General features: G+C 47.6%; 3 protein-coding genes across 3 annotated transcripts in view; all 3 read right to left on the bottom strand.

The window, feature by feature from the left end:
• Window positions 1-486: 486 nt before the first annotated feature.
• On the bottom strand, window positions 487-6647 carry LOC108101385 (ubiquitin conjugation factor E4 B). The gene is made up of 9 exons (XM_017205703.2): window positions 6258-6647; window positions 5373-5672; window positions 3801-5210; window positions 2990-3561; window positions 2430-2826; window positions 2251-2363; window positions 1623-1947; window positions 1223-1565; window positions 487-1152 (listed from the first exon to the last, which is right to left on the bottom strand). The coding sequence occupies exons 2-9, from the start codon at window positions 5571-5573 to the stop codon at window positions 884-886; spliced, it is 3630 nt and encodes a 1209-aa protein (XP_017061192.1). The 5' UTR covers window positions 5574-5672; window positions 6258-6647; the 3' UTR covers window positions 487-883.
• Window positions 6648-6890: 243 nt separating this feature from the next.
• LOC108101391 (suppressor protein SRP40) lies at window positions 6891-8486 on the bottom strand. The gene is made up of 3 exons (XM_017205710.2): window positions 7359-8486; window positions 7129-7257; window positions 6891-7062 (listed from the first exon to the last, which is right to left on the bottom strand). Exons 1-3 carry the CDS (start codon window positions 8316-8318, stop codon window positions 7009-7011), a joined length of 1143 nt encoding a protein of 380 aa, XP_017061199.1. The 5' UTR covers window positions 8319-8486; the 3' UTR covers window positions 6891-7008.
• A 516-nt stretch (window positions 8487-9002) lies between these two features.
• LOC108101377 overlaps window positions 9003-21576 on the bottom strand; it is a 49339-nt gene continuing 36765 nt past the window's right edge. The window contains 6 exon segments of the mRNA XM_043208645.1: window positions 9003-12479; window positions 13793-15059; window positions 15680-16428; window positions 17174-17951; window positions 18210-19243; window positions 19245-19881. Coding sequence (XP_043064580.1) covers window positions 10365-12479; window positions 13793-15059; window positions 15680-16428; window positions 17174-17951; window positions 18210-19243; window positions 19245-19817 — 6516 coding nt within the window. The 5' untranslated portion in view covers window positions 19818-19881 and the 3' untranslated portion in view covers window positions 9003-10364.

The raw sequence follows: 21576 nt of genomic DNA, 5'->3' as shown, positions 1-21576 counted from the left end.
ATTAGTTCATTCGGTCTCGACGGACTACGGAATCATATAAAGCAAGTTAGCTGACGTTAAATGGGTATAATAAGCCTATAGTTCCGGAGATCGTTTATGCTGATTGTCAACTACCTAATCTATTATACTTAACTCTACATACTACAAGTCGACGGACTTGACGGACATGACAGACTTGACGGACATTGCAGACGGATTTAACTCTTATGATGATATTTATCTTATCTGTAAGAGAATACTTATGCTCAGTATAACGACCTCTTACCATCGCTGTCAAAATACTATGACTAGTATATGGGGCTTTTCATTCCTGCAAGTGAATAGACTTCAATATTCAAAAATGCCAAGCCTCTTGACATTGTTTATTTGAGTGAAGGGTAACCCACTAAAGTGCTTCTTTTTGGTTTGCACTCAGTTTAAAGTGTGGAAAAACTTATTTGATAGCTTAGCCATTTTTTCCAATTCCATTCCAGAAAATCATAATGATAATGTTTATTCATTATTTTTATTTGTGAATCCAATTGCAAATAAATTCAATCTTTTTGTAAATCACCAAAGACCCACACAACGTTTATGGTAAACGAACAGTATCATATCGCCTTTCGCGACCAAAAAGGAAAACAAACGAAACATTTGCAAAAATTTTCAGTATTTTTCAAACATCTAAGTAGACGCCATCCCGTCGGGAGCGGCGATTAAGGTTTACTGACGCTTGCGGGCTGCCCAAAAAGCGGGCGCCTCAAATAAACTAAATCCTGCACAAAGAATATTTATAATTATGTATGTAGAAGATAGGTAGACACTAAAACTGCACATTAAACTAGTCCTAGGCGTAGCAGTAGGGTTTGTGGGGAGAGTGGGCGTGGCCGGCTGGGAACAGGGCTTAGCTGTTGTTCCGCTTGCCGCGCTGCTCCTTGCGCCAGGCGTCGATGCGCTGTTTCAGCTCGATGTTCGGCACCAGCATGTCCTCGGTGAGGGGCTGTCGGTTGAAGGGGTCCGTGCAGCTGTTGAGCAGGTGCCGTGTGATGATCGCCCGGTCCATTACCGTGCCGGAGGGCAGCACCACGGGGTCCGACATGAGCGTGTCCATCAGTGGATCCTTGAACTCGTCGGGCGCGTCGGCGCATTCATCTTCAGTCTGTTGGTTGGTAACTGCAAGGGAGTCGATTTTTTTTAATAAGTTTAAAATCTTTTAAAAGGGAAATGTAAGTCTTAATCCCACCATAGATTTCGTGAGCACGTTGGGTGAGCGCCTTGAAGCGTTCCACCTCGACCGCCGAGCGCAGGGCCAATCGCTTGATCCTCTGCGCTGCCTCGTTGCAGATCTGCAGGTCGAAGGATCGCTCGTCGGCGGCCAAGGCCTCGGCGAATCTATCACAGTCCAGGTGGAGATATATGTCGAAGATCTGGGCCAGCAGGCTGCGTGGCTCCCAGCCGTACTTGGCCGGGTTCTTGACCTTCAGGTCGTTGCACTTGGGCCCGGCCAGCTGCTTCAGATTGAAGTTCAACATGGAGCTGAGCCGGTCCACCAGCTCGGCGCGCATGAACGGCTCCTTGATGTCGCTCTGAATGGGATAGCAAGATTACATTTCGGAAATTCACTGATTAAATTCTGCACTCACTGTCAGATAGTGAAACAGATCGACTGTCTCTCGAGCCAGTGTCAAGTAGGAGCGGCACTGGCGCTCGTCCGTCGCCAGCTGGGTGAGTCGGCTCTGCTGCTGCTCGGCGCTCATCTTGCTCAGGTTCGCCTTGTCCGACAGCAGCTGCTGGGTCTGGTGGATGCGCTTCAGGTTCTCGAGGCACTCGTCCAGCAGAAAAGTGGTGTCGTTCATCAGCATGTTGACAAACTTCACGAACTGATTGCCCACACGCGACTCGCAGATCACTGCCTGCCGGTGGATGGGATTCTCCCACATGGATTTGAACAGATGGCTAATATGGTATCTGTGGATGGGATAATAATGGATTAGCTATTGTTTTTAGGAACGTTCAATGAGGGGAGTAAAAATATATATTCAAGATAAGGAAAGTATTAGGTAGGTTATATACATAAATTTGCAAACATTGCATTTATATTTTATTTACATTTTCGTAACGATTTAATTACAAAAATATAAATATAATAAAGATACATATGTGATAAGCTATAGCAAAACTGTTAGTGATCGTAAAATATTTAGTAGCTCATTTTATATCACATTCTTGGGAAAAAGTTTAAAGTTCTTTTGGGGGTTTTGGCGTGCTTACCTAATGGTAAACTTATCGTAAAACTCAGTGCTTTGGCCGGTTGTCTCTACGTCGACATAGAATCTCATCAGGGCGCTGACCAGGGCGTTTTGAGCCAGCTCATGATTCCACATCTGTTTGGACAATAAAAAAAAAATAATATTAAGTAGAGTCATTAACCCATTGAAACCGGAACGTACCGCTGTGTTGACCGAATTGGCTGGCTTCAGGGAGAACACAAACATCACCTCGACCAGCTTGGCAGTCACATAGGGGTTCTTGATGAGATGCGAGGCGCAGACGCAGGTCAGCAGCCAGGTGATGATCGAGTGGTCGATGCCCTGGCGGATGTCCACGTTGGCGTGCTGCATGGTGAACAGAATGAACTCGGCGATGTCGTCGATGTACCACTCGGGCAGTGCGGAAAATGCATCCGTTGGCTTCAGCTGCTGCACGGGCAGCTTGGAGATGAAGGGTCCCTCGATCGGGCGTCCCTCGAACTGGTACAGCATGAATTCGCACACAGTGGAGTAGAATTCCGTGCAGCGCTGGAGCAGAGCGGGATCCAAGAGCGTTATCTCGCTGCAGGTTTTTGACCTTGAATTGGTAAATATTTATGTTTAGATTCATAGTCTTTTGGTTTGAAAAAGAGACACTTAATGCTTCAACTTGGGTGACTAGACAAAAAATGGCGGTGATTCATTGCCAAAATTTGTATGAGTCACAGATAAGAATTAAGGTGGAGTTATGAAGCACCCACCGATTCAGCTTGCGCAGCTGCTTCTCCCAGCGCTCCTTGAACTGATTGTTGCGGTTGGCGTAGCGGGAGTTGACCCAATGCGGCTTGGTGCGATCCAGCTCGTCGATGAGCTTCTGCAGCTCCTTGATGGCGCGCACCTTCTGTCGGTAGCGCTGGATGGCGGGCAGATAGCCGAGATGGTGGGCCTGCAGGGTGAGGAACCAGCACTGCGTCTGGAAGTTGGCGTTCTCCACGGGCTCGCTGAAGTCGCGGGCCAGGAAGTTGCGGTACTCCTCCTCGCTATACCGGATCTTCGTGTCCTGCTCGATGTTCACCAAGGAGTTCTTGTAGTAGTGGAAGTTCGGCTCGATGCGGTCCAGCTTGATCTTCACCGACAGCTGCTGCAGCACGCTCATCAGGTTAATCACAAATCCGTCTCTGGCTAGCAGCTTTTCGTCGCTGGCGAACTGCACGCGGCGATCGTTGTGGAGAAGAATTCTGGAGATGTACTCCAGGGTTTTGGGACGACTGCTGGCATTCACACACAGCGCGTGGAAAACAACGTGCAGGTGAGTGCGCATCGCGTGGAGTTCCTAAAATGATAGAAATTACAAATCAGTAAAGGTAGTTCGCACTTAAAAATAATCATTGATTATAAAGCATGCAATGTATAGTTTCAAGTTAAAGATAAATATTTTTTTCTTAATTTAGCTTTTAAGATTTAAAACAAACAAATTAGATGCAGTATAAATCATCAGAGAAGGCAAAACCAAAAGAGATTCTATCTCTGTTTGAAGACAAACAAGATAACCTTTAAAGGAAATACACTCACCCATCGCAAGCGGGAGCTGGCAGCATCTTCGAGCTTGTTCTTGGTGCTGAACTCCGCAAACTTGACGTTCTCCTCGGCGAACAGCGAGACGGAGAGAAAGGGTCCCAGGAAGCTGCACTTAACTATTTCCCGTCCGGAGATCTTTGTGCAGATGGGCGGCAGGAAGTTGGGCTGTCGGGACACGAGATCGGCGATGGGCCGCAAAGTGCCCACCTTGATGGTGACCAGCTTGGCCAGCCACTCGATCTGCTGCACACTGATCTTCGAGGTGCAGATGTTGCGCTGCATTCCGGCGAAGAGGCCGCGCAGCACCTGACTGAAAATGGTGTCGAAGGCATCGCGATCCTGGTGCGTGTGGGCTATCAGGTCGATGAGGAAGGACTCGCTCACCTTGTCCATGTACATCAGCTCCAGCAGAGTCGACTGATCCATGTGACCGTTGAGATTCTGGTGGATGCGATCGGTGAGCACGAGGACGGCCATGCGCATCACCTGCTCGAAGGCCAACTGCAGTGCTGGCTGGGTTTGTGCCGTCTTGCGGGCGCACTCCTCCTGGTAGTTCTGGTAGCAGCGAATCAAGTAGAGCATCACGCGGTGCTTGGTGGTGGTCACGATGCTAAGCACCGATGGCGCCACGCAGGAACCTCCAGCTTCGCTGCTCGCCGTCTCCATCGGGCCAGGTGCTCCGCCCGCTGCTGTTTCTTCGGTGGCTGCTGCTCCACCGGTGGCCACCGCATTGGCCAGGATCTCCTGCACCTCCGTATCGTCGGATTTAATTTTCTTGGCCGAGGAGAACTCCTTATCGTCCGTCAGAGTGGAGCCGCCTTCTCCTTCGTTTAGCTCATCGTTGTAGATCTTTAAAGCTGCCTCCATCAGCACATTGGACACCATGCACTCGAAGTCGAATCGACGGCTGGGCTGCTGCTCCAGGAAACTGGCGCTTTGGGCACAGATGATGGAACCGCTGCCGTACTCATTCCACGTAGCATTCAGCATGCGGGAGAGCAGCTGCTCGTTCTGCTCTTCCGCGCTTTTTGTTGGACTGCCCAGAGACTCGATGGCCACTTCTTGATTGCCAGCGGAGATCTTGCAGCTCTGCAGCACACTCCTCTTGGTGCCCTCGTTGGCTGGCAGACTGAGGGCCGGAGTCATTTCCACATCCTGCACTGGAGTCGAGGCCACCGACTTCATCTCCACATCCATGTCCGGTTTGCCGCTCAGCTCCGGCCAGGCGGGTGCTGGTGTGGGCATGGACACCTCCTTGTCGCTGGGCGTGGCCTCGCGCACCAGTCGAGACTCGCTAGAGACATTGGTCTGCTTCCGAGGCGCCTTCTCGGGACTGGGAGTCAGTGGCAGAGCACTCTGAATTCCGCTTCGGGCAGCTAAAGTCCGAAGGCGACGGGCGCGCATCTGTAAAGTGGAGAGTAATTAGATAATTAAGTTCCATTATTTTTAATTACAGCTGGGTTACATTTCCTTAGCTTAAGCTAAGTTTTCTAGCTCGAATATTTTAATAATACTATGTTGAGTTCAATCCAAATACTGTACTTTTTGGTAAATTTAAATACTTGCCTCTTCGGCGGACAATTCGGTGACCACAACTGTTTCCGCCGGCTGTTGTGGCTGCTCCTCGGGTTTGTCCTCCTCTGGTTGTTGCTGCTGATTTAAAATCTGCCCCTGGGGCAGTTGATCCTGCTGATCCTGCTGGTCCGACTCATGATCCTCATCCTCCTCCTCCTCCATGGGCTTTTGTGGCGGCTCTTCTTCCGGCATTTCTTAAATGCGTTGCGAAACAATGCGCAGTTGCTGCGAAATGGTTTTTCCTCTCTGTTTTTGTTTGTTTGTGGCGTAGTTTTTCCGCCGCTTCTTCTCCTGCAAAATCGAGAGGCAATGATGTGGGTTAATGAACCAAACAAAAGCACGCGCAGTCGACAAATATATAAAAAATAAAAAGAAAACAAAGTCCAGCGGTCAACGTCAAGTTCAAGAGGAGACAAGAACCAGATGGATGGGATTGGTGTTACATTTTTCTTTGTGATCAACTACGCACTAGGAGGTTGCACACACATATCATATCGTATCGTATCTGGGGACCAGGACAACTGACCTGCCACAAACTCAAAACGAAAATCAGATGCAGATCGCCCGAGGTTGACAAAAAATGCACGGCTGCAACTATTTATAGAAGGGGAGATATCGAGCAGGGCGTACTGCAAGGTGCAGTAAACAATATCATAACATATGCGAATCGGACTGGGAAACCGACCTTATATAATAGATGCCGATCGGGGCGGAATGACCAATAAATAGACCATACTCCACTCCCTCGGAAAAGTAATCTGCGCATTTGAGGAAGTGCACCGCATCGAGATATATAATCGGGAGCCATATAATAAGGGTAAGTGAACGAGCGAGTGGGGAATCGGGGGGGTGCGCTGGGCATGTAGGTGCACTTACCTGAACCTCCGAACCAACTTTCACCTGCTACGAATCAAATGGTTTTAGTTCCGGCTCTAAGCTATTGCATTTTACTGCCTGGCCCTCGAATTTCTGTTCTGTTTGGCGATTCCCGAAACAAACGACGACTGGTGACCACGCAAAAAATTTCTCTTTTGTTCCGATTTGAGGACGGGTTATCGGGCTGCGGCTGGTCTGTTTCTCTTGTTAACAACCGATGGCGGCAGATATCGGAACAGGTGAACCACTAGCAACGCACTGGGCTCAGCAATTGTGATTCTCGTCCGCACCGAACTTAAAATAAATTAGTTTTAATTTTTGGGTTTCGCGTCGTCGAACTGAATTTCAGTTTGCCCTTCTGCACGACGGTCACACTAGTCGCTGGTGCGGAGTCAGCTTAGTACGGTGGTCACATTTAGAGATGAAACGATCGCCGATAGCTGCTTTAACCCTTGATGGGGCAACGTTTCTTCGATTCATCGGTGAACACTTTAAAAATTCGGGTTTCTTTTATTCCAAAATTAAGAGAAACTCACGGTACAGAACAAAAAGATACAAAGAGTGCAGAAGCAAAATTTCAAAGTAGAATGCTACTTACAGTGGAACCTAATATATTAAAAATGGCAAATAAAATGATTTGTTAATTAATTATTTTTGTTCAACAAAAGAAAATCATTCATTTACTTCATTTTACAAAAATGTTACAATTATGTGGAACCTAATTAAGAACCTATAACCTAAGTAGCCGCTACTAGAAATCCGTGTACCGCTGTCGAAGGCTCTGGCGTTTGGCAACATGGTGCATCTGCAAATGAATTCATCAAATTTAATAACTTGTATTTAAATGCCATCAAGTAGGGTTTAGTCTTACCAAACGCTGTTGGCGTCGTTCGCGATTCTTTTCGTAGGCCTTGAGCAGCGAAGGACACGTGCGCCTAACAAACTCCTCAGATTCCCAGAAAAGCCCGCCTTGGTCCTCGTAGCGCAATAGGAATTCAATCTGTAAAAGAACGAAAATGTTAATATTTGGATCTTTATGAAAATAATGCACTCTAAAATCGGCCTTAAATTTGTCTTGTCTTAACTACAATTTAAACTTGCCTTGCCGGCCTTGGTCTCCTTGCCCAGAATGCGTTCGATGCCGTTCTCCGGCTTGATGCGTCTGAAGAAGTCTTCGTCGTTGTACTCGGTGACCACCTCTTCGCCTACTTCGTTGAGCATGTCTTCGATGCTGAGCAGTCCGTCCTGCAGCCGCTCGCCGTTCTGCTCGACGCGCTGCACGAAAGTCAAAGGGTGCTGCTTGAGGTAGTCCTCCGCCTCGGCGATCGTCTTGGCCAAATCGAACTCCTCCTCCGGCTCCTCCTCCTCCTCGTCATTATCCTCGTACTCCTCCTCCTCACCGGCCTCGCCATCCAGCTCCATGCCTTCGCCATCACAGTTGGCCCCGCTGGGCGAGGAGGCCCGCTTCGTCTGCGTCGCGGAGCGTCGCTTCTTCTTCACAAAATTGCCACCGTCGTTCTCCTTGACGTCCGGATGAAAGCGAACCTTTTTCACGCGAACGGACGACGCGGCGGAGTCGGTGTCTGTTGTGGAATTGTTGGGCGTCTGCGGGTCCAGGAGACTGCTGCTGCTGGAGGCGGACGTGGATGCCGAAACCGAGGCGCCGGAACTTTCGGCCAGCGTGGTTTCCTTGAGGTTTTGTGAGATTAGCTTGACTTTCGTCTCGAAGGCAGTGCAAGAGGAGGAGGAGGATGTGGGCGAGTTGCCGGCCGGATGTTCTGGCGGGGATTGGCTGCTCTGCGGACTGTCGCCTTCGCCCCGTGTCCCTGCTTCAGTCTTTTTATCCGTTTGCTTTGCGGCTCCCGACTCAGGCTCCGCCTCCGGCCCTTTGCCCATCGACTCGGCAGCGGAATCCCGGCTGCAGTTGTCCAGGTCCGCGGGTGAGGACATTGCGTCCACCGCACTGGAGTCCCCCGTCGTCTCGACCATCACACACTTGATTTGCATAGATTTGTCCAGCGAGTCACTGCCAGCGGAGTCATCGTTGGACTTGGTATCCATGTGGCTGCGGCTCCGGCTCCTGCTGATCTCTCTGTTGGCTCTCTGTCGTTTTCGTATGGCTGCTACAATCCAATTTTGGCTAAATGCATCGCAATTCAATAATAATCTTTCATCAAAACTTTGTTGCTTTCCCTCAGTGTGGCCGTCGCTCGGTTGTTTAATAAAACTGTCCGGCTGTAAAAATAATACTATTGGCTTGCTTAATATACTAAAGAACATACAGTTAAAACCAGTGACTTTAAATTTGTATTTTTGGGTAACTGAATTTAAAAATGATAGCCGTTAGAATTTAATTCCGTTGACTAATAAACAAAAAAAAAAAAATTTCATTTTATTAGTTGACGTACCCATGTATTACTTGTATGAGTAGTATTAAATAACTTTAACATTGAAAACAATAATAAGCTGAAGTTTCGACCGTTAGTTTAAAAACTCTTTAAAAAATTAACCGCATAAAGGTATTTGTACTTCAAAATAAATACAATTAAAAATTTAATAATAAAAATTGTACCTTTTTGTTATTAAAATCTTAAAAAATGTGTTTTAGTTTTAAACTGTTTTGATTATAACTCATAAATAATTATGTTATTATTTGAAGTGAAATTTATTGTGATCGATAAGAGCCCTTTTAATTTAAAAATAAAAAAAGGTAAGAACCAGTTATGTATATAAAAAAACGTTCAGTTGTAAATGCAACTTGTGTATTTTTTATTTGATTCTTTATTAACAATTGTTTTTTGTACATTTTTCTCTGTTGTAATTTAATGCCGTAAATCTTCGGGTGTGTTGGTGTGTGTGTTTAAGTGTTGTGTGTCTGTGTGCGTAGTAAACAAAACTAAGTTATTTACACTAGCTTTAAGTTTAAATGTAGTTCAATGTTAAGGACTATTTAATATATAATATATTGTGTGTATAGATATCGGTATCGATATAAGATGTATATATGCATATCAAAGGCGGTTGCATTTAAATCCAAGTAGGTTTCTGTATACTTATCGCTTGTTAGCGTTATCTTCTGGTTTTGATTTGCTTTGTTTAAATGTTTCTTTGCTTTAAACTATTTAAATATGGCCCCGCTATTCCACATGTGTTCTTTTCGTTTGCTTACAGTTTATGATAACATTTTGTTTGTAGTGTTTACGCCTACACTGTGCTACAAAGACGCTGTTTTTGTTTTTTCTTTTTTCGGAAAACAATTGTTGTAATGATAAGGACAGAACTAAAAACTAACAACTAATTTTAACCGTGTGCTGCACTTGTACAAAATAATATTGCAAATATTGCAAAAATTTCCCTATTCTCTGTTGATTTTTGAATTGCATTTAAATTGTGTTTCTTTTCGCAGCAGCTGTGTGTAAATATATATGTTTAGATTTATATAGTATGTATATAGTACCATATTCATTGCATGATATACGCGCTCTTCTTGTTTTATTTTTGCATTTACAATTATCAATAATCACAGTTCCCATTCAAAAAATTAAACAAATTAATTGTAGCAAGACTTAATTTTGAATTTATACTTTTCCTATACAAAGTTGATTTCTTTGAAACGCTTTTAGATCTTGCTCTGGTTGTTTTAGGTCATCTTGTTACATATTTAGCCAATGGTAAATATAGGTCCTACATTTAGGCATACGCTTATAGGTTTCCCTCTGATAATTTACATTACAATTAATTTAAATTACATTTTGCACCGTTTTAGCAAGTAATTACAGTAAGAACTGAAGAAATTCCCGTGTGAAACGTAACGTATTCGAATTTTGTTTTGATAAATTATGGTTAGACTAACTAAGGGCTTAACTAAGTTTTAAGTGCAGGAACATGTTCCAACTAGGTGTGTAAATATGTGGGTGTTAGTGACAATAGAAATCCTTAAAGAGTGCCTAAAACAAATCCCGAACTCCACTAACTCGTACCCCGAAAAAAACTCAAAAAAACATAAGCAACAACAATAAGGTATTAACAAAACCAAAACTCGCTTAAGGACTAAACTTAACGGTAAAGTGATTAAACGTACTAAAAGATTCGACCTTTCTAGGGGGTCTACTTTCTGGAAATGACTTTGCCCGTCTTGGCATTGACCAGTATCATTTTGTCCGGTGTAGTGGGTCGATCCTGCACAGGTGACTCCTCCTGCGGGTTGGCACTTCCCCGCAGGATCCTTCGCCGCAGCCGATCGCTGATATTCTCGCTCTTCTGCGAGTCCAAGGTGGCCTCCTCCTGCGATGGTTTCACACTCAAGCCGCCTTCATTCTTGTAGAGAATCAACTTGGTGCTGGGCTTCTTGGCTGGAGGTTCCTCCACCGCCTCGTTGGACGGCTCCTCATCGGGATTGCTCTGCTCCTGCTGCACATTGGCGTTCAACACGTTGTCCTGGTTGTTATTGTGCTCGGCCACCTGCTGCTCCTTGGTGCCACTGGCCTCCTCCGGCTCCTTCTCCACACTGATCTCCAGGCGGTCGTAGCAGGTGTAGAACTCCACGGACTTCAGTTTCTCACTGGCATTGAAGTGCAGGGCCGTGTGCTCCTCCATTTCCGCCTCCTCACTGGCATAGTAGTCACAGTGGGCACACTGCGGGGCGCCCGGCGGCGGAGGATTCACGCAGGCGTGCTTCTGGAGGTGCTGCAGCAGCTCCTCGTGCTTCTGCGTCTCGAAGGGACAGTGGAGACAGCGCTCGGGTGCCGGCGTGGATTGCGGCATGTCCACGGACCCGGCATCGCTGCTGGCATCCGCCGCCAAGTCACTGGTGGCCACCGAAGCGGAAGTGGACGGGGTGGAGCTGCTCCTTCGCTCTTCATCCTCCTCGGGGGCTTCCTCCTCCACCTTGGTTGCTGGGGTTTCCCTTGGAACGACTTGACCACCTCCCGATTCCAGTTGCTTCTTCAGCAGAGAGTTCGCGTTGTCAAAGCTTCCGGTGGAGGAACTCACACCTGCTCCACTGGATTGCTGCAGAAGCTGCAGGCTGAGTTCGTTGTCCACCACCCAGATGGTTTCCGGTCCGGTCAGCTGGAGAAGTTTGGGCGACGGATACTCGACGTCCTCCTTGCAGTTCTTGTACAGCTGGTGGCACTTCTCCTGGTAGTGCGACATGTGCACGGCTCGGTGCAGCTGGAGCAGGGTCTCCTCGGCGGTGCGGTACTCGCAGTAAGCGCATACATAGCCCTGCTCCTCCAGCTCCTGGTCGTTGTGGGCCAGCAGGTGCTGCTCCAGCTCCTGCTTGGCGTTCCGCTCGTCGTTGTGCTTCTGGGCGAAGCGAGCCGGACACCTGGGACAGTAGCTGATCAGCTTGTACTGGTACTCCGGCGGCAACTGCTGCGGATTGAGCTCCGCATCCGAGGCGGCATCCAGTTGGAGTTGCGACAGATCAATGGAAAGTGGCGTGGAGGCGGGCAACTGCTGCACCTGCTTGGCAGCTGCCGCCAGTTGGAAGGCCATACTGAAGTCCAGTCCCAGGGAGGAAGCTCCTCCTCCTCCTGCTCCGCCACTCACTGCGGATCCCGCCATCTGCTGCTGGTGGACACTCCGCATGTGGCTGCTCAGGTGCTGCTTCTTGGCGCACACAAAGGTGCACAATCTGCATTCGTACTGCGTGGGTTTGTGCAGCGATACGTGGTAGTTCATCTGGGATTTGCTCTCCGAGATGTACGGACACACCGGACACTTCTGCTGCTTGCTCTTGGTGTTGTTGTTGTTGATATTGTTGCTGGTCAAACCGGAGGTGGACTGTTCCGTGGAGGAGGGCAGCCGGGTGATCTCGATCTGGTCGTTCTGCTGCAGCTGCAACAGCTCCTCGGCGCTGCTGCTGGCCACCACAGCCTTGCAGGCAGCTGCCCAATAGGCCGCCGCCGCCTGGAGATCCTGCTGGGTGTTGGCCGCATTCACCACGGCAGCCGCGCTCGCCGAGAGCGGCGAGTGGAGGAGCTGCTCCAGCTGCTTGGGGGTCATCAGCAGCTGGGCGGTGTTGCTGTTGCTCCCCGCGTTGATGGTGGACTTCTGGACACTGCTGTGGTTGGGATTCGACGGGATGTGGGTCTGGGATTCGTTGCTGGCACCGGCTCCCAATGGACGATAGATGGGTGGTGCATTCGCCGAGACACTGGCTCCTCGCTCAAGGGTCTCGATCCGAATATCCCCGGAATGCTTTAAGCGACAATGCCGCTGTTTGGTGAAAGATCAAAAAGAAATATATAATTAGTATGGAATATGGAAATGAAATTCATAGGGTGTCCTTTTGTTTTTCTATGTATAAATGTTATGTGTATGTGTGTGTGAGTGTTTATGTATTGTGTTTCCCCTTTTCTGGGGGAAGTAATACCATGAGTTTAGCCCAATCGAAAACCCTCGCACCGTAATGGGAATCCCTTAAAGGTTAGCTTTGTTTTATATTTTTCATGGGTGTCATGGGTTTGGTTTTTTTTCATGATTTTGGATTTATGGATTACACTTAGTTCGAGAGGTAGAGAGAGCAAGCAAGACTTTCACCAATGATTTTCTTATAGTTAATTATCGTATATCATCTAGAGTACATCAAAAGCAAGACCAGACACCACACATTTAAACAGTCAGAATGGGGATAATAAAAACGTAGGGGGTTCAAAATCGACTTTGCATATTTACCAGCGCTGCGCAGGGACTACGGACACAGATGGAGTGGTGAGATGGGTGGCGGATAGTGTCGGATCGGGGACTGCAGATTGTCTAAGTTGAGTGCTAAGGCTATCAGGGCGATTCTCTAGCGGGTTTTCTCTAATCTAGCTAGACTCAGCTAGATGTTTAATCTAGCTACTCTTAGCTAGATTTTTAATCTAGCTAGACTCAGCTAGATTTGTCAAAACGAATGTTTCTTCTTAAAAACTTTCATAATGAAAGTCACTTAGGATTGGTCAGTACGGAAATGTAAAGCATTGAACTAACGATCATTTATGATTTCGAGTCATCTAATTAAACGATAAATTGAGTAACAGTTATAGCCAAAATGAGAGCTAAACTATCAAAGGAAATCTTTTAGCATACAGGAAACATGTAAACTATGTAAACATAAAGGTGTTCTATAAAATTAATTAAAAGGCTAACAACTGACCACATTCCGATTTCCTGATAGAAAAAGATATATACTTATTGCATGCTAAAGTTTTTCAAGATCTGTAGGAGTATGTTGTTGATGTAAATAACTCAATAAGGGGAACCTGGCTTAAAAAACTCAGTTTAATGGGCCATATTGAAAGGCTATTATTTTCTAAAAATTTATATCTTTACCAGTCCTACAATTCCTACAATAATGTAGGAATCAATATCAATGTCAGAAGTTTACCCCTTTCAAAATAGTTAAATATGATTTTTGAATACCCCTAGATTATTCAGGCTTCCTCGTCGCGTTGTGTTCAAAAAACGAAACCTTCGGGGATTTGGCGGCTCGTTTCGGCTTTTCAATGGGACAAAACACAAAACCAATAAGTGCACTGGGCCCATACCTGGATGACGTGCTTCCAATTCGAGACCTGGTGGCAGTGGCCGCAGCGATAGGGCGACGGCTCGCGGCGGTCGCCATCGGAAATGGTCAGGAGGCTGGGACTACCTGGACTATGGCTATGGAACCGCGTCGTCTGTGGTTGCGGCATCTGCACGGCGGGCTGTCCTTGTGGTAGAAAGGAGGAGCCGGATGCTCCGGTGGCGGCGGCCAGCGGTGGCGGCGGCGTCGGTGACGATGCGGAGGAGGAGGAGCCGGCGGCCGAGGAAGTGGAGGCCACCGAAGACGATGACGACGACGAAGACGCGGACGACGAGGACGACGATGACGAGGGAAAGGAATTGGAGTTGGCGGTGTTGGGATTGGCTTTCGGGTTAGTGTTTGTGGTGTGGACATGGGTTAGACCCGCTGCCAGGTGGTAACCATCACCGGCGATGAGTGGAGAATGTTCATTTTGGTGGTTGAGGTGGTGGTTTAGGTGGTTGTGGTGGGATGAAGTGGTTGATGAGCTACCCGCGCCCGTTGGATGAGCAGTAGAAATAGGAGAAGGAGTGGTAGTTACTGGCAAAGGTGGTGAGTTGGTGGTTGTGGTGGAGTTGGTGGATGAGGCGACGTAGGTGGCATCCTGCCGAAGGAGTCCGTGGCCCACAACCGAGTTACTGTTAGCGTTAGGATGATGAGCTCCATTTCTGGCACTGCGCGGTGATGTGAGCAGATCCTGCAGCGATCTGGCGTGGTCTTTGGTGGTGGAACTAGTGGTGCTAGCTGCAGTCGCAGTTGTTGTTGTTGTTGTGGTGATAATGGTGGTATTGGTGGCTTTGGTGGTGTTCGGCGACGTCAGACTGTCGGCACTTGCCTCGTTTTGACTCGCTTTCTGCTCACCGTGCTCTAAAATGGAGGCGGCACTGGCTTTCGTCGTATTGGCTTGTGGCTTCCCGCCCGCCAACGCCAAAGCAAGTCCGCTCAGAGCGCTGGCGTTCGGCTGCACCTCCTGGATGGCCCGCTGCAGCAGCCCGGCCGAGATCGCCGGACTCGTGCCGGCCGATCCCGAAACCGAACCGGACACCGATCCGGATCCGGGCGACTGCGACTGCGATTGGGCCTGCGACAGGCACATCGCCGAGAAGACCTTGCTGATGTAGAACTGCGGATTGCCGCCCACCGACACCTGCAACGGCGACGTCGTGGAGTTGGCCCCGCTCGACTTCGGGTAGCCGGCGTCCTGGTAGTGGATCTTCACGTGCGCCAGCACTGCGTCCCGGTTCTGGTGGCTGTTGAAAGGGAATAAAGATTAACTTTTGGTGATCCTTAGCATATTTATCGTTGTATGTTTTTTATATGCTCAATAAGTTTTTAAATATATGAATTCAATATTAATAAAATTTTTATTAAACTGATTCAACTGGTGAAATTCCCTTAGAGAGTTCAACAAAACCTTTTAAGATCATTTTGAAACTCCTTTAAAATTGCTTTGGGAATATTATAATGAAACTAATCACCAAGAATAATTATAATTTGAACAATTTTATTGTTAAACAAAATAATTCGAAAAATGCTATAAATTACTAAAAAACAAATGGATCTAAAAAAATTTAAATATAATTGCGGTGATCATTTCAAAATTTTATTATATGTATTTTTAATTTACCAAGTAAATATATTGTGTGTAAATTTATTTTTCTCCAGAAAAATATTCAAAAATTTCTAAAGATTTTAAACCGATTAAAAAGGTTCCAAAAAAGGATGCAACAAATTGTTTTAAATATATTTATAGACCAATTTGAAAGAGGTTTGAAATCATTTCAATTTACCATTCCTTACTGGTTCAAGTGAATCTTATATATTTAACTTAAAGTTATCATAAATATCTCAATGATAATCCCCCACTCACCCGAAATTGCACTTTCGGCATCGGTAGACGGTCCTCTTCTCGTTGCCCTCCTGGTGCACCTCTGTGATGAGGTCGTCACTGGGTTTGCCCTGCATCTGCAATCCAGAAGGCTGACCTGGTCGCTTCACCGGCGAGATGGTCACCGAGGGCGTGATCATGGTGGACTGGTGCTCCTTCTGCTGCTGCTGCTGGTGCTGCTGCTGCGCCATCGCTGCGTTCATCATGGTGGCCAGCAGAGGAATCCGGATGAGGTTGTCCGCCAGATGGGCGTCATCCAGGACATTCGGCTTGCTGGGCGCCACCGGCTCCAAGGTGATGTCCTGCCCGGCAACCGAACCAACCTTGGCAAAGTCCTTCAAGAAGGCCAGCGAGGCCACCTGGTTGGGGGTCATCTCGCCGGACTTCATCAGCTTGGGATCGCCGTCCTCCTCGGTGACCTTCATCAGGGTGATGTACTTGTTGTACTTGGTGTAGTTCCTGCGGCCCGTCTCGTCGTTCATCAGGACCTTGGCCGTCTTGTGCGAGGGATCGCGGATGGTCTTCAAGCGGATGTGCTTCGTGATGTCCCAGCGCCAGTTGGAGCGGTACGAGCAGAGGGAGCACTCGAACGGCTTCTTGTTCAGGTGGCCTACGATGTGGACGTGGAAGCGGGAGGCCGTCGAGGCCCAGAAGCTGCAGTGCGGACACTTGTACACCTTCTTCAGGGACGAGTTGGCTGCCTCCTCCTCGGGCGTCATCTTTTTGGTTACCTGCAGTGCGTGAGAGAGTCAAATTTCATTTTGACGTGGCATATGCTCGTGCTGGGGTGGATCGGGGTTCTTTAAGAAATAATACCTAACAACTAAAGCACTAAAATAACATAGGGATTTATATTTAAGTATTTCCCCAATTGGAGAGCCTTTGCTATGAATTTTTTACTTTTGAATAAAATATTCAAAATAAACCCTTCTAAAATAAATAAATAGAGATATGATCTCTTTTTATAGGCAATTATATCTGAGTTAAGTAATAAGGATTTCTTCACCTTCATATAAATAAATAAGTTGTATTTTTATTTTCGATCTCAAGATATAGGTACTACTTTTTAATAATTTGTGCTACCTTCCAAAATACTTTTAACATTAATATTCCATTTTATTTCTCATTGTTTGCTATTGAAAATTAATTCTATCCTTTTTACAATTTCTTTAAATGAGCCAATATTTAATAACTTTGAGTATTTTGTATTAAAAAATTATAATTTAATTTATAATTATAAAAAATATATTTATCCAAATATCTTTAACATTGTAGGGAAACACACCTGAGAGAAATTTAAAATGCTTTCTAGGAAAAACTTATCCTGATATCCTATAATGGCAGTAAGGTTATTTACTGAGTCTCTGTATCATTCTCTGTTTGCAAACCTACTAAAAATTAAAAACCAAAGAACTTAAAAACTCATTTTCGGAACTCTTGTTTGTGGGATCGGTGCTGGGTGGACTCCGGACTTACCTCGCCGTATCCGGGCGCCGTTTCCACGCCGTAGTAGCTGTTCTCCTCGTTGCTGGCCACTTGGCTTCCTGCGGGCGACTTGACCAGCGAGTGGCTGTGGTTCTCCTGCTGCAAGGAGGCGGCTGCGGCGGCGGCGACGATCTCCTTGGTGGCCTTGTTCCAGATGCAGACCCTCTGCTGCTGGACGGCCGCCTGCTGCTGGAGAGCCTGCGGATCCGGTCGCCGATCGCCGCTCTCCCCGGAATTCGAGTCGTACATCTCGTTGGCACAGCGGATCGCCTCGACGCACTGCTTCAGATGGTGCAGCAGATCCGTGGAGGACTTGCAGCGGTGGCGGCAGTGCTGGCATCTCGTGGATCCAGTCACACTGAGATTCAGAGCCGAGTGCGAGTGGTGATCCTCGTCGTCCTCGTCGATCTCCAGCCGATCATCCGCATCGTCCTCGTGCAGACCGGCATCATCGTCGTCGATTATCACTGCGGAGGCGTGGCAGCTCTTGCCGTGGATGATCGACTCCGAGAGGCACTTGGCCACGTGGCCGCACTGGCACACCAAATTCTCGTGCTGCGTCCCCATCTTCATCTTCTCCAGGAAGCTCGACCGCTTGGTCATCTGGCTGCGCGTCGAGTTCTGCGAGGCGACCGTCGTCGCCGGCGATAGTTGGGGCACATCCGACTTGTCCATCATCTCCGAGATCTGCTCCTTGTTGAAGAACATCGAGGCGATATCTGTGAGGGAACTGCGCGCGGCGTTCGTCTCCTTTGACAGGTTCAATACGCTGAAGGGAAAAGAAGGGAATTGTCTTTAAGTGTGGGTTTTAAATTAGATGAAATAGATGAAAAAAAGATAAATTGTCTAGATGTATGATTTTTATAATGGTATATAAAAATAAATAATTTAAAATTTTTAAAGTATACTTTTAGGTGTGGATTTAAACGGTTTATAATCTCAAAGAGTCATACGAAGGTAATAATATTAATAATAGATATATACGCATTTAATTTAGTACAAAATAAAATAGTATTGCTTCACTTACTCCTTGGCGCCCTTGGGGATCGGGATGAGATTGGGCACGGCTCGCTGGGCCCTGGGCGTGGTGGTGCCCACACTGGAGGTGTCCGAGGAGCAGCCGCCCTTCTGCGACAGATCCGTGGGCTCCTCCTCGTCGTCGTACTTGCCCCGCTTGCCATAGTGATGGACCGGATGATCCTCGCCGCCGCTCATCGCATCGTCGGGATCCTCGACGCCATCGAGTTCATCGTCCACATTGTTGTTGTTGTACTGATCCTCCAGCTCGGCGGAATCGCTGAGGAAGTCCTCGCACATCTCGCTCGCACCCACTTTGTTCTGGCGCCTCGGCCAAATGGAACCGGCATTGCCCACCGGCGGCACATGGTGGTTCATCTCGTGGACCGTCAGAGATTGCTTGATGTCCGCCGTGAAGTCGCAGGCGGCACACTTGAAGGCGCCGGCACCGCCGTGGTTCTTCATGTGCCTGTCCAGGTTCCACTTGTAGGGGGTGCGGAAGTCGCAGGTGACGCACTTGATCATCGGCATCGAGTGGTACTTCACGTGCTTGCTGAAGCGCGCCTTGATGTGGGTCACATAGCTGCACTTGTCGCACCGGAAGAACTTCGTCTTGCCGTGCTCGGCCAGCTCGTGGGCCCGCAGCTGGGTGCGATAGAGGGTGGTGAACTCGCAGGCGCTGCACTTCAGCAGCCGGTTCTGCGGCTCCTCCCCGTTCGAGGGGGGCGTGGCCGAGCCGCTGGTGGGCGACGGGGTGGGCGGTTCGGCGGGCGATTGGCGCTCGTAGTCGCGGAGCACCTGCATCTGTCGCTCATACGCACTGGTGGCCACCAGCTCCAGTTCCCGCTGCTCGCGCTGCTGCTCCTCGCGCTGTCGCTGCTTGAAGGCCTGAATGTCCCGCTGGAGTTTCTCCTCCTGCAGGAGGAGCTCCCGCTTCACCTGCTCCAAAGTGGGAACATCTGGCACCGAGACTGCCAAACTCTGACCACCCATCACACCCACACTCTCCTCTAAACGTCGCTTCCTCGCCTCGCGACTCATTCCCCCGCTTGCCACGCGCCTGGCCATGGCCACTGGGAATCCCGTCCGTGCAGCCGTGCACCATCTTCATGTGCCGCACCAGCTTCTGGAAGTGACGCGAGGCGTACAGGCACAGCTTGCACTTGTTGATCACGATCTTCTCGCCGTGAACGTCGCGCAGGTGGGTCAAGTGGTAGCGGGGATTCTGGGTGAAGTACGCGCAGTGGTTGCAGCTGTAGTTCCTCTTGATCTTGCACTGCGGCAGACCCTCCTCCTTGGCGTCCAGACCGCTGATGACCTGTTGCTGTTGTTGCTGCTGCTGCTGTTGCTGTTGCACGCTGTTCACCACTGCAACTGCTGCTGCCGCTTGCTGCTGCTGTTGCAGCAACTGTTGCAGGTGGTAGCGCTCCACATGGCGCTCGAGAAGTGAGGATCCCGCTTGTGCGGCCGCCGCATTGTTGCCCGAGTTGCTCGACATGTGCGACGTGTTGGTGGGGGCGTTGTGGCTGCCCTGCTCCGTGTACAGCTGGTTGCCGCTCACCACGCTCCGAACGATGAGCGTGTCGCCCGAACGCTGCACCATCGACGGCAGGTCCATGGCTCCCTGATCCTGCGCGCTCTAAGGTGTCCTGGCAACTCCCTCAAGACTGGCTAGTGGTTAACTGCAAGGAGAGGAAGGATATAATACAGTTAGTTGGGGTTACCGAAAGCTTCACTTAGATTAAAGGCAGCTTTAATATGATAATAAGTTTCCTTCAAAAATAACCAATGGTTATCAAAAATGTTTAACAATTATTTTGTAAGGAACTCTTACTTATATTCAAAGTATTTATGAGTATTATTTAAATATTTATGAAAAAAGTACATAATATTAATGAAAAAAACATAGTTGCAATGTTGTTTTTTTTAAATCCTCAGGTTGAATATAAATGCAATGCTATAATAAAAATCAGTGTATCTTATAAATGTAATCTTACTAAATTCAAGCTTTACTTGAAGGCAAGAAAAACTCTCAAAGTTTGCTACTTTTTTGAGTAGTTTTAAGGATTATTTTTGAGACAAGGGTAATCCAGCTTGTGTTTGTACACTATGTTCTTTACATAAGTTTCTGCAGATGACAGCATGAATAGTTGTGTGTCCAAAAAATATATACTACCCTCTTAATCCAGGGTGTCAGAAAAGAGAATAAACTGAGGAAATTAAATCCCAAATGCGATACAAAGGCTGCCTTAAATGCAGATTTCAACACTTGCCCAACTCATTACACATACATTAACACACATGAATATCCAATGTGTATGTGTGTGTGTGTGTCAGTCTCATAAATATTTCAGCGCTTTCCACCCCACGTTTATCTGGAAAAGTTGGTTCAGCTTTCCCCAACTTCCTTGGCAGGATATTAAAATGAAATGTTTTCTGTCCGCCAAAAATGCGACAAAGTAGCGTAAAATCAACAGAGCGTCAGGGAAATTGGGCAAGGGAAAATGGGAAATCGTTCGAGAGTTGTGACAGGAAAACGAACCCTAAGAGCCGCCGCAAATCTCTGAGGTAAATGTATTGTAGTTTGTGCGTAACACAAATCCATTTTGGGGCTAATTGGAGTTGGCCAAGTTGAAAAAGGGAAGTGGAGGATAAGTTTGAGTTGGCGAGCTGGAAATTTTCAATGCTCCCACGCACAAACACACCCAAACACACACACTCAAAACAAATTGAGGGCCAGGATCCGATGAAGGTCAACCTTTTTGGGAGCCACCGTTTGCATGAGTGCACAGGAAGCGGGGAAAATTCGGGGAAAGCTTTCCCCACTTTCCCGGACCTGCGGCTAATCCTTGGGGTGTCGTCTTTATCAAATGCAGTAATTTTACTTTTTAAGCGTTTTTTATTGCCCATCCACACCACATGAGTGTGTGTGAGTGTGTTTGTGAGTGTGTGTGTTCCCCCACAGAAACCGCAATTGTGTTTTGGCTTTAAGAGGACTAGCCAAAGAAAAAAAAGAACAGTTTGATGGAGCATCTCTCTGGTGTCATCATTTAGGTAACATATTTAATTATAAAAAGAGATGGCGCGAGAAATACATTAAAATATACGTATATATCACACACACACATACACACACTTGTAGGCTGTGTACTCTTGACATTCAACACGTTTATTGTCGCAGAGCAACAAGCTCATCATCCTCGCAGCATCCTTTTCCCCACATCCTTCTTCTTTCTTCCTACATCCTTTATTCTACATCCTACAACCTCATCAGCGTCAAGGCGGAACTCATTAACAGAGAGAGAGGCGTCCAAGTGTGCGTGCGTGTGTGTAAGTGCGTTTGTGTGGGTGGCTGGGCGGTCCAGGGTTGGCAGGAT

Source organism: Drosophila ficusphila, unplaced genomic scaffold (assembly GCF_018152265.1).
Source record: "Drosophila ficusphila isolate 14025-0441.05 unplaced genomic scaffold, ASM1815226v1 contig_607, whole genome shotgun sequence".
In the NCBI taxonomy this organism is placed as follows: domain Eukaryota; kingdom Metazoa; phylum Arthropoda; class Insecta; order Diptera; family Drosophilidae; genus Drosophila; species Drosophila ficusphila.
This window is presented reverse-complemented; position numbering and strand designations above follow the sequence as displayed.